The following is a 12,526-nucleotide window of genomic DNA, read 5'->3' on the forward strand; positions in this document are numbered from 1 at the left end:
GGGCAACATTTGTTTAGCGCCAAATCATAGAGTTTTAGGGTTTTGCAAGAGTTGTTTGCAAAGGCACCTTTGGATTAGATATAAAGATGACATCTTTATTAGGATTTCTGTTTGCATAAAACCCTCTATTTGGAAAGGTTCTGCATGTTATAACTCATTGGTTCTCTCTTCTTTTTGTGGAAGAACATCGGTTCTCAATTTGTACACGTATCTCGAGTTTTCCAACTAATACAAAAATGGCACAAAAGCTTGCCAATTAGAAAGAAATGATAAAAAAAAAAAAAAATTGGGGAAAATAACTTAATAATTACTATGAGAATTTTCCTGATCAACTACATATTCATTAGAAATGTCTTCATGTGGTCTCTTTGGAAATGTATATCCATCATACTCTGCATCATTCTCAGATTCCTCACCACTGTTCCATTTTCTTTTCACAATTTTTGGGAACATTCGTGTTACTTCTTTCGCTTCCAACATTTCGTCGCCACTATGTAGTCTTTCAAACCGAACAGCACTCACCTTTCTCGCATTCCCTGCTAGTATCTGCGTCAAAGACAAAGAGAAGCTCTAGATTCAGTTTTGTTACTTCACACACAGATTCAGAAAAAGAAGAAGAAAAAAAAAATCGAAATCTTATAAATAATAAACTACCATAAGGGACAATATCATTGATAGCAACAAAGTGATTACCTCAAGTTTGAAAATATGTTTCTTCTCTTTCGGTTCTTGGTGGTCACCATTGGTGTCATCATCATCATCTTCGTCATCCCTTTCAAGAACTAACTTGATGCTTTCTCCTGTCCTTGGAATGTATCCAAAGGCTTCACATACAAAGCCTGATACCGTCTCATATTGGTGACCCTGAAATAATAAAGTAACCACCGTATTAATAGGCCCGCAAATCTTAAACATACTTGGTAATCTTGTCAAAATATAGGGTAGGCTGTTTGAGATGCAAAGATACTAGGGTAGCATGAAATGGTTCCGAGGGCAAATTCAAAATCAACTTAATCATTGGTTCTACAAATAACAATAAATTGTGATACTGGCACTTTTTTCCTTTAAAAGGAAAACCTGATTGGGTGCTGTTATAAAGAAAAATCACACTAATTCAAGGGAACTAACAGAAGAATGTTAAACAAGATTTCGAGCACTGATATAAGAAGACTAATATGTAAATGCATGTATGGAAAATGAAATAAAAAAGTGGTGAACCTCTGGCATCTTAATGTTCAAGTCTTCTGAGAGTTGATCAATGGATGTGTTAGCATCCACGTCAAACACACCCTCAGCTCGCATTACTATGTAGCCGGTTTTCTTTTGTATTTCCTCCTGTAATAGCAACAAAAGAATGTTCTTTAATGAAAATTTGGCACGTAAAAGCAGAAAATAGTTGTAGTCACCAAAATTCAGATGCATACATAAAAAAATAAATTTCATTCAAATTTGCTGATTTTTTATCAATCAAATGCAAACATACAGAACTATTGTTGGGGAGGAAAAGTGACGGTAGTGTATGTAAATTTGAAAAGGTAAAGATTAAGTAGAAGCATTTATACTGAGATTTACCTTTGAGTCATTTTCATCAAATATTTCACCAACAATTTCTTCAACGACATCTTCAAGAGTTACAAGCTGTTAAATGGAAAAATACGTAAGACATCAAGACTCATTGATTCAAAAACCATTATCTTGTCAAAATTGTTAGACCTCATTGTCAGAAGAAGTAAACATGCCCCATTTAGCAATTAAAAAAATGATTTACTAAATGCAACAAGCATGTGGAAGGATGCCACATAAAATCATTGGCAAAATAAATTCAATCATCACAGATTCAAAATTTATTGAATCCAAAATCAAGAAAGATAGGGAAACAGAAACATGAGAACAGAAGGTAAATATCAAAATTTAGTAAATCAGAATTGCCTTGGAATCAGAAAGTAGAGAAAAAACTATTTTAACTTATATTATTAAACTAAAGTACGGGGCAAGGAGCATACTAATACCTAAACATGTATATACAATAATGTAAGCAAATATTTGTACAGAATAATTTATGAATATTCTTGAAATTGTTTCTGATGAGTGGCATGATTTCAATGTTGATTCTGTTAGCTTTTATTTAAAATTAACATAAAAAACAGGTTGAAAGAAACATACACCCATAGTGATAGATTGTTCTAATTGATATCTTTAATAGGCATCTTTTTTTTTTCTACAGTTATACTTTGCACAATTTATACATCTTTAGCGAATCACAAATTCCATATATTCATATTTATGTCAAACAAACTGATCTGAGTTTGGTTGAATTCTAGTATGGCAAGCACATACCCCAACAGTTCCACCATACTCATTAAGAACGACAGCCATGTGAACCTTCCTGATTCGAAATTCTCTAAGAAGATTCCAAACAGACATTGAATCTGCAAAGGCAATAATAAAAATTTATTCATCCAATATTATGCACCATGTTAAACAGATATCGATGCGCCCATAGCCCAAACAATTCAACCAGTTAAACAATTCAATTTAGATGTGTTAAGATAAAGTCAAGTTACCAGGTACAAAATATGCAGGTTTGTGAGCCAAATCTCCAACTGTGATGCTTTCTAGAGTTTCTCCCTTCAAAATTAAACATAATATAATTCTGCAAACTATGAGATTTGATTAATAGGCAAAGAACTTATAACCTGTAACCAATAATAGTAGTAAAATCTCCCAACCTTTTGGACATAATCCAGCAGATCCATCGCATATGCTATACCCATTATATTATCAACACGTTGCTCAAAAACAGGAACCCTAGGAAACATGTCATGATACAGTTAGCACACTGGGAAAAAAATATCACTGAATTCAAACTGGGAAACATTTAAATACCTTGAGTATTGATGTGTAACCCACAAGTGATGAAAATCTACAAGGCTTGAACTTGCATCAATTGCAACAACATCAACAAGAGGCGTCATAACTTCTCTGACATGTGTGTCTTTTATCTCCAACACATTTTCGATCATATCCTATAAAATATATTCAAGACACTTATCAGAAAAAGAAAAAAAGAAACAAATGAAAACAGATTAAACACTAAAAAATAATCAAAGGGCTTTTGTAAGTGGTGTAAAGAATAACACTGAACATACGTCATTACTAAAAACAAAGAGCGCATTTTCACATTAAATTTCAGCTTGCATTTTTTTAAAAAACAATAGTGTAGAGACAATTTTTTACAACGGAACATATTTATAAAATTTTATTTTCTCTAGAGGAGAGAAAGGGCTGAACATTTTGAAAAGAAATATAAAGTGATATTATTAGAATTAAATCCAATATTAATTACCTGTTCTTCCTCTTCTATTGCTCCACTTAATTCTGCACCCCTTAGCATCAGTTTTAGCTCCTCTTCAGTTACATATGGCTCACTAAAATAAAATATATCCCCTTTAGTGTTGAATTCAATAAAAATAAATGAACGAGAATAACCCAAGATCATTGCTTCAACAAATGGATGCAACATATTCAAACAACAACAAAAGCCTTTATTCACTAGGTGGGGTTGGCAATATGGCTCAAATGATGCCATAACAATATGTAATGAATCATGTTAATGAGACGATTTAAATCCACATCTCTATTATTTTTCTTTAGTTTAGCTCCACGGCCTAGCATCAGACTATCCTACATCTGGCCTACCCTCTTAATCGCTGCTTTTAAAAGTCTTCTATCCATATGCTAAACCACCTAAGACAAGAGACTGCAACCTTTTCAACAAAGGAATTTACCACAATTTTATCTATAATGATTTCATTTTTAATACTACTGGTCTTTTGAAATCACTTATCCAAAGTGTTGTCAATTGGGGATCATGGAAAATCATGGTTTGTTAAAATTCTGCAACACGTCATAGCTAAAGTGCCGCTATTTGACAACATTTTGTACTAAATAGTGTATCACGGCACAATATTGATTTATTCAAATTTTGCTGAGCTACAGCGCCACTAATCTATAGCCGCTAGTTGACCAAACTGCTTATCCATTGCAATATTCTCATCTCTGTACTGAACTTACTCTTTCTATAGGGAACCTATTACTCAAGTTTCAGTCCCATACAATATTGTAGGTCTTATAGATGGCACAGTAAAGCTTCCAGTTTAGCTTGAGTGGCCTTTTTACTATCACAGATTCAACCTGAGGTCTTTCTCCAATTTTCACCTCTAGTTGTGTGCATCCTGAAGAGCTTGCATTCCAAATACCTTATTTTGCTTTTGTTTAAGCAAAGTCATGTGCTTCCAATGTTTTCTCCGTATCAACATAGAGTAAACATCTTAAAAATGTCAGACCATCTATAATAGTAAAAGGTTGTGTATCCACTCTTTATGCTATGAGCTTAACACAAGAAGGTGGCCATGTTTACTTTTTATAACCAAGGATAAAAAATACATAAAGAAACAAAGTTCGCTCCTTGTGCCTTATGATTTGACCAAATTACAAACCCAAAAACTGTTACCAACCATCTAACAGCTACCACATATAAAACCCTCACGATCAATAAAGTAACTTCATTTCCCCATTTAATCTCTCATACATTTAAACAAAAACAAACTTAGAAAATGCAGAGTTATCATGGTGCATGGGTGAAAAAAAAATGAATCCCTCTAATGAAGGGGATAAGATTTACATCACAAATAAGAATCAGATTTCACGATAGACATGTTAATAAATAAAAACAAAAAACAAATGTACAAGAGAATATTAATGGCTGGCTATTTTTTCAGCATACCTACTTCCTTTTAAGCCAAGCAATTTAAGCATCCCCATTGAAAGAAAGGTAACAATTCTTCCTGCAGGATACAGTACCAGAGAAAGCCATGCCACTGGCCTGACCTAGAGGCATTAAAATTAATATTTGTCACTAAACAAAGTTGAAGAAGAAATGCCATGGTGTGCAAAACAAACAAAAATGCTTAATCAGCACATTTATGTTTCCAAATATCAAAAAGTAGAAGGCAATAAGTTTACAACTTACCACAAACCGAGCCACCTCTGTAGCATTATGAACCGCGATGCTTTTTGGAGTGATTTCAGTGAGAAGCAAAATGGCAACCTTGTATGATTACAGAGAGAAGAGAAATCAGTTATTATGAGAAAAAATTCTATGAAATACGTATCAGCATGCACACGTATATTATACTTACAAGAGGTGAGAAGAAACACAAAGTTATGAAATTAAAATACATGTAGTTCATTATCGGAAACAACAACTAAACAGATGCTGAAGCATCCATGACAATTAAGAAGATAAACAGACTCAGTTTATAGCCAACGAATTTGTTGCTTCAATCAATCAAACCAAGCTTCAGAAGAGTGGTATGAGCAATGATAATTTTGGACAAAAATAAAGATATTATAAGAGGTTTCGGACAAAAAGTCTATGGGTCGAAAAGAAACCGTCGGGGTAAGGTTTTGCGATCAATCTGATACAACCATTCTGTTTGAAAAGATAATTTATACTAAGTACAAGTACTACAAAAAAAGACTAAATAAAATTTAAAATAGGATACTTAACTTTATGAAAATCCTACATCCTAAAATGGTGCCTAAATTGCTGACATGTGGATAGCTTTTAAATGTATAAATTCAAATAACATATCATATCACCGCCCCTTTGTCTATTCACTAAAAGATTAGCCCGGGCACCTTTTTTCACAAATTGGTGATAAAGCTAGCAAGCTTTATATGTCAAATTCTTGTTGCCATCACATCAGGAGTTTGCAAGTTTAATTGGCAGCATGTTGATATACTGAAATATTCAAGGTTTGAAATGAATAACAATCAAGTAGCCTAGTGAATCTGAGTTTATGTTTTGATGACCTGTTATTAATATCCAAGCAAGAACAAGAAAATATACCGTCATCACTCCTGTTGCTGCGCTGACACCAGCTTCGCCGAATGCTGCAGTTGCAGCTTCTGTGACCAGAGCAGTTGCTGCAATATTTACCACACTGCATACAACTTATCGACATGAGAAACTACTATAATCAAGTTGACAAAATGATATTCTTCAATTAAAAGACAAATAAAAAGAAGAATACGTTGTGCCAATAAGTATGGTTGTGAGGAATCGAGTAACATCACTTCGGAGTAGTCTGAAGACGCCATTTTCAGACTCCTTTTCAGCCAACTCACGAACCTAAAACATTGTCATCAACAGTAATCAGACATCAAAGTTTTAAAATTATAGTCAACCATATTAATCATAGGAAGTTACATATCTAATGTACGGAAATGCATGCATATCAAAGGAAACAAACAAAATTTTCAGAGGAAAATGAACTATAGTATAGCAACTGATGCTTCAATCAGTTGCATTTAATATCCTTGCCAACAAATAGGTGAGTCGCTAGAAGCTTAACTGTTAGAAGCACTATTTTAGCAGTTTGTGACTCTACAGTCACACCAATATTACAATCAAATCATGCTGTATTGTTAGATTTTAAGTTTCACTATTCTTCACCTTCAGTGGCGACATGATCAGTTACTAAAGCAAGACAATGGCACAAACATATGTATATAACGCAAAATATGTCAGATATTGTTCTGTTAAAAATATTGCTAAACTTAATATCTCAATAACATTCAATTTCTAATCTTAGATTATCTCTTTAATCTAATTTACGTATTAGTTAGTCATTATCATAATTTTTCCCTGATTTACCCATTTGTTTAGGATTATTAGTCTTACATCCCTATATATAGGAATTGATTTTTAATCTATTGTATCAAATCAGTACCAGGTTAATTATCAACTTAGTATCCAGTTATTATTATTATCTACAATATTCAAAATTCTTATTATTTCTCTTCTCTTTTAATTAAAACCCATCACTTCAACAAAACCAAAAAAAAATTGGTGTGTCAAACAGTTAAATAGCAGATGAGTTTCTGGTCACTATATCTCATCTAAAATACAAACTTCATTACTTCAACAATGAGAAACTTTCAACAGTCAGCAATAAAATAAATTTCATTGTCAAAAACTTTACCATATCATCATGAATAATGATCCTATCCTATTTCCACAAAACTCGCCTCCAAAACTCAACCCAGCCCCGGCAACAATCCTTTTACCAACTACACTATATTCAGTAGACCTATATTGAACAATGCCATACATATAAAAAATAGTCACTCACTCAAAAAGAAACAATAAGCACGATACCTTCCAAGGCCAAAGTGTAGTAATCGATGTCTCTGCCAGAGAGAAAAAAGCCGAAAGACCCAAAAGCAAAGCCAATAACAGCCCTTGTTCCTTAAACAAACGAAGAATTTGCAACACTGTCGGCCAAGTACTCTTAAGCAAAAGTATACACTTTCCAATAACACCATATCCAGCATTCACCACACCTTCGGTAGCCAAAACTTTAGGGCATCCAAACACCAACACCCCACAAACAGCAGCAGCCAAAATAATTCCTCTCTTCACTAAAACTTCATTTATAAACTTCAAATTAGCATCGGAAACATCGGTTTTCGCTCGTAAACAATCACTATCACTACCACTACCAATACACTTCACTTTCAAGCTAGCTCCACCAACTAACTTCAAATTTTTTCCATAACTTGAAAGATGAAAGCTTTTACAAGTGAAAGGACCAACACAATTTGACACAATAGGAAAAGGGTATCTACCATTTGTACCCAAAACCTTCATTGGCATTCTCTTTGTACGATTCTCATGCACAGGGTAAAACAATTTCGAACCCGAATTGAAAACTCGATGACCCAGAGCCCATGATTCGAGTGTCATTGCTAAAACACTAAAATCATAACACCCCACAAGCTAAAAATCGAAATTTTATGCAAAAAGAAGAAGCTTTGGAAAAACCGAACTTGGAATATTTTGCTGAATTGTGATGAAAGTGGTTATGCGATGCAACCGAGGAAGGTGAAAAACAATGAAGAAAGTGTATATACACGAAAAAAATAGTGAAATTTTTGGTTAATTGGAAGGGAAAATTGAAATTGGGAAATTAGGGTTTGAGAATGAAGAGAATGGGGGGAATTGAGCGTGTGAAGGCGTGGAGGAGAGTTGGTGGACTTGGACTGACCACCCCACTTGCTTTGGTTGTCAGATGCTCTTTGAGGCAAACACAGCATACCCTCACTTCTACTAATCTTAACTATACGAATAAGAATAAAAGGTACAATAAAAAACCATAAATGTCCCAACATGTTTCGTTTTGTAAAAATAATTATGATTAAATATGTTTTTGATCCGATAAATATATCAATTTTTTATTTTAATTCTTTAAAATTTTCCTTCAACTTTTAGTTTTATACATTTTTCAATCACTTTTGGTCTCTATTTTTAACTTAATTTTTGTATTTTTTAATAAAATTGTGCATAAATGTGTAGTATATTGTAAAAAAAAATTCATATTAAATTCATGTTTTGTTAAAAAATTTTAAATTTTTTTTGGAGAGATTCTTATAATATTATGAATTGTTTCTGCAAAATTTTATTCAAAACTATGAATTCTACATATGAGTTTACTTTAAAGGAGAGATCAAAAGTGAAGATGAAACTTTTTTTAAGGACTAAAAATTGAAGAAATTTTTTAGAGGAATTAAAATGAAAAGTTGACATATTTATCGAAACAAAAACAAATAGTTGAGTGAATAAACTAATTTATAGTGGATTAAATGAGTGATTAAATTTGTTTTATTTGGTAAAACTAACAATTGAACTAGTTTTATAAAGTTATACTGATATTTACTACTAATCTACTGTTAAAATATAAAATTAATGATCACCAAAATTCTTTTATTAATATCGATTAAACTCATAATTTTCTTAATTTTGTAGGTTTAATCGTCAATTAAAACTAAATTATTATTGATTATAATGACTAAATGAATTTATGCATTAAACATTTTTTTTAGCAATTATGCATTAAACATTGATAACAATTTTTTTAAAAATAATTTAAATTTGTTTTATATAAAACTAATTTTGGATTCCTTAACTTGTGCCCTTAGGGAACAAGATAACAAGACCTAAAAAAAACTACAATGAGAATCTAAGCCAAAAAATCGATATTTTTTTTTTTTGAAAGAAAGTCGTATTCTTTATGGTGGCTTCAAGCTAAGAAAGTCCATTTTGTTTTTAGGAATCATATGTGGTGGTCGAGTCCGCTTGTTTGTTTGGGCATCAGCATATATGTATTCAGGTGTTGACTTTGTAAATTCTTCGTAGTCTCGTACACATTGTGCTGAAGAGATTGTTTGTCAGTGTTAATATATATCATTTTTGCTTGTTAAAAAAAAATCCACCATGAAAAAAAAAAATCTGTCAGAGAATCTAATTTGTGTTAAAATTAAAAAAGATGACAATTTTTGTATTATTTTTTTATTAAGCAGCCTATTGGCTAAAATTCACCTTTTTCAAAGTGAATAATTGGAGTGTCTGCGGTTCCAACCCCGACCCTTGCATATAACAATGCATGTCCCTGTCAACTGAACTATGCTCACATGAATAATTTTTGTATTTTTAAAACATATATATAAAACCCCAAATCTACTACTAATATAATAAACCTAATATCCACCATTTTTTTCTATTATGTCTTGGATTAATATTTTAATCTCACTAATTTGGAGGAATTAATCTCATCATAATTTTCTAATATGTCCTTGATTAATCTCACTAATGTTTTTAGGTTAAAAATACCACAAATTAATAAAAAATATTACACTAATGTAGATATTTAAAAATAGTCACAAGTTTTCAAAATTTTATCATATCGACCTTTTTATATTGGTACATAAAAACTTTCTTCCACAGATATAAGCCCATAAAATCTGTAACGGACATGGTACAAATATTTAACTGTGTTGTGCATATAAATTAAAAAATATTAATAGAAAAACTACATTATTGTTGATATAAAAAAATGTGATATCTTGAAAATAGTTGCGAGTTTTCAAAATTTCAATCATATTTATTTTGTTGACAGAAGTTATTGTTTCACAAATGTACTCTTTAGAAAATAGAATTTGTTAATGTTTACATGGAATATTTACTACATATTGTAGAAAAAAAATATGTAACATAAATAGGAGTATATTCATAAAAAAATAATTAATGTACTTTGCAATTTGAAAAGAAACTTCAAAACAGTCATATATTTAAGGACGAAGGTAGTACTCCTTTGATCATAATTACAAGAGAACTTTTGGACTTTTTTTTTATCTCCTTACAAAAAAAAATGTTACCAATTTAATGTATGTTTAGTGGGTTTGTCATTTTGTTTCTTCTGCAAAATAAGATTAAAACATAGGGAAATTCTATGGTGAAGTTGTTCAATTGACTTTTTCGATGAAGTTATCCTACATCCAATAATAATGCGCCACATGTCATGTGTGCAAATTGTGGAATGGTATGTACCGTGTACCTGCTCAATATGTTCCACCGTAGACTAACTTTTTTGAACCATCAGATTAAGCACATCACTAATGTTATCGTGTTGCCTTTCACACTATATTTATTCCCTTTCTCTTGTTTGACTTTTTCTTACTTCTATTTCAACAACATATTTATTCCAATTTATTTATTTATTTATGGCAAAATTACACTATAAATTCTGTCATAAATCCTTTGTATTAAAATTTTGTTTAAATTGAAAATTCATTATTTTAATAAAGTTTAAATTCATTACTATTATTTAATAACGTTTAAATTTGTTTTTGGTCATTGCATATTTTTTTCATAGCAATTTTGATATATATCTTAAATCATTAGTTTCAACCATCAAAACAATCTTGTTATATATCTCAAATTATGATTAGTTTGTGTCAAATTATAAATTTTCATATTTGATTATCAAAACTATAATGAATTATTTTTCCTATTATCTCTTGATATAGACTATGTTTTTGTAACACATTAGTCCTTTTTTCATTTTTTTTATTATAAAAATGCTGAAATAATAGTTTTTTTTTTTGTTGAAAGGATGCTGAAATAATAGTTTTATTAATAACCTTATTTGTTAAAATATTTTTAATTAAAAAGATAAAGAAATTCATAAGTCATATGAATATCTTCATCATCTTCCTCCTTGATTAAAAAAAAGTACACTTAAATACACATCTAAATTAAACATCTCTACTTTGATCTTCTTATAATCTCAAAATCCCTAAAACTCAATTTACCACAAATAGTTCAAGTAATTTAGATGCTAACAATGGTTTGAAGAGAAACCCATAATTTTCAATTATCATAACAGAATCTTCAGATAAACTCAATTATAAAACTAGATACAGTTAGATTAAATGACCAATCATCATAATTAGGGTTTCGGAACAAGAACGATTGAAATTAGATAATATAGAATCTATGTAGTGAACGAAGGTGGGTAGAGTTGTCTCGGTTCGTTGGAGAAATGTTGAGTAACTTTGTGATATTCCATGTTTTGGAGATGGCGGTGATAACTGTGGCTGAAAGGACCAATGGGGTGTATGGGTGTTGTTTGAGTGTGTGAATAGCAAAGGGTATTTTGTAGATGCAACAGTCACTGATTGTTGTCGGTGATTCTACTTTTTTGGAGCATCAAATTCATTAAATTGCTTCTCAATTAACCTTGGTTAACTTCTAGTTCATGGTTTCATGTTTTGGGTTATGTGGGTCTTCAACCGGGTCGAACTGACCCATATAAAGGTTGAAGATGAAGTTAAAAAAAAAAAAAAAAAGGAATAAAAAGTGTGAAAAAATTAATTTTGGTAATTGCTCAAGCTTTGACTTTAAGATCTTCGTAGAGAAATTTCAAATTTGAAAAAACTAAAGACAACATGAATCGAACCATGTACAACGTTGCGCAACATTGAAATTGTAACTATTGTGTTATCTATCTTTTTATGTTTAGAATCGAAATATATTATATATGTAAGTATGTTATATCTACATTTTTTTTTTCCTTCAAAACATCATTATTAAATATAATATTAACATAATATGCAAGTATTCAAAAAAATATTTTTTTGTTGAATTATATATATTTTTTATTTGTATGCAAAACACCGTTAAATATTTACACTACATATTGCAGAATTTATATGTTTATATGCACGTAGTCAAAAAAAACTTTACTACAACTGTTTATATGTTGACTAACTAGGTTTCTAATGTGATAGTTCATCAGATTGACTTACATCGAAGATTCTGATTTTTGAAAATTCAGTTCATGATTCGTTCTTATTCCATTAAGGACATATTCAATGGTCCGATTTATTATATTTGATAGAGTTGGTCGATTGTGTCCGTTTTGATTGTCAGAACAATGTCGTCCTTCCAATGTGACTATGTTTATAATGGAATAGTTCGTCAGATCAACTTACATTGAAGATTCTGATTTCAAAAATTTCAGTTCCTACCTTGTTCTTATTCCAATAAGGTCATATTCAATGGTCCGATTGATTATATTTGATAGCGTTCTTATTCCAATAAGTCGATATGTTTTTTTTA

The 12,526-nt window shown here is 31.0% G+C and overlaps 1 protein-coding gene and 1 pseudogene across 1 annotated transcript; one reads left to right on the forward strand and one right to left on the reverse strand.

Moving 5' to 3' along the window:
* The window catches only part of LOC120580697 (cytochrome P450 71D10-like), a 63,038-nt pseudogene that overhangs the window by 26,477 nt on the left and 24,035 nt on the right, over positions 1–12,526 (forward strand).
* Positions 148–8,147, reverse strand: LOC11436662 (putative DUF21 domain-containing protein At3g13070, chloroplastic). The gene is made up of 14 exons (XM_024784379.2): positions 7,226–8,147; positions 6,099–6,196; positions 5,915–6,008; positions 5,033–5,110; positions 4,787–4,890; positions 3,347–3,428; positions 2,887–3,026; positions 2,730–2,808; positions 2,565–2,628; positions 2,338–2,429; positions 1,573–1,638; positions 1,219–1,335; positions 694–864; positions 148–546 (listed from the first exon to the last, which is right to left on the reverse strand). Exons 1-14 carry the CDS (start codon positions 7,811–7,813, stop codon positions 301–303), a joined length of 2,019 nt encoding a protein of 672 aa, XP_024640147.1. The 5' UTR covers positions 7,814–8,147; the 3' UTR covers positions 148–300.

The sequence above is a fragment of the Medicago truncatula genome, chromosome 5, assembly GCF_003473485.1.
Source record: "Medicago truncatula cultivar Jemalong A17 chromosome 5, MtrunA17r5.0-ANR, whole genome shotgun sequence".
Taxonomy (NCBI): domain Eukaryota; kingdom Viridiplantae; phylum Streptophyta; class Magnoliopsida; order Fabales; family Fabaceae; genus Medicago; species Medicago truncatula.

Coding starts and splice junctions, on each gene's coding strand:
- LOC11436662 (XM_024784379.2), bottom strand. CDS start 7,813: ATGACACTCGAATCATGGGCTCTGGGTCATCGAGTTTTCAATTCGGGT. Junction 6,009..6,098: donor ACCATACTTATTGGCACAAC/GTATTCTTCTTT, acceptor AGTTGTATGCAG/TGTGGTAAATATTGCAGCAA. Junction 3,027..3,346: donor CAATAGAAGAGGAAGAACAG/GTAATTAATATT, acceptor TATATTTTATAG/GATATGATCGAAAATGTGTT.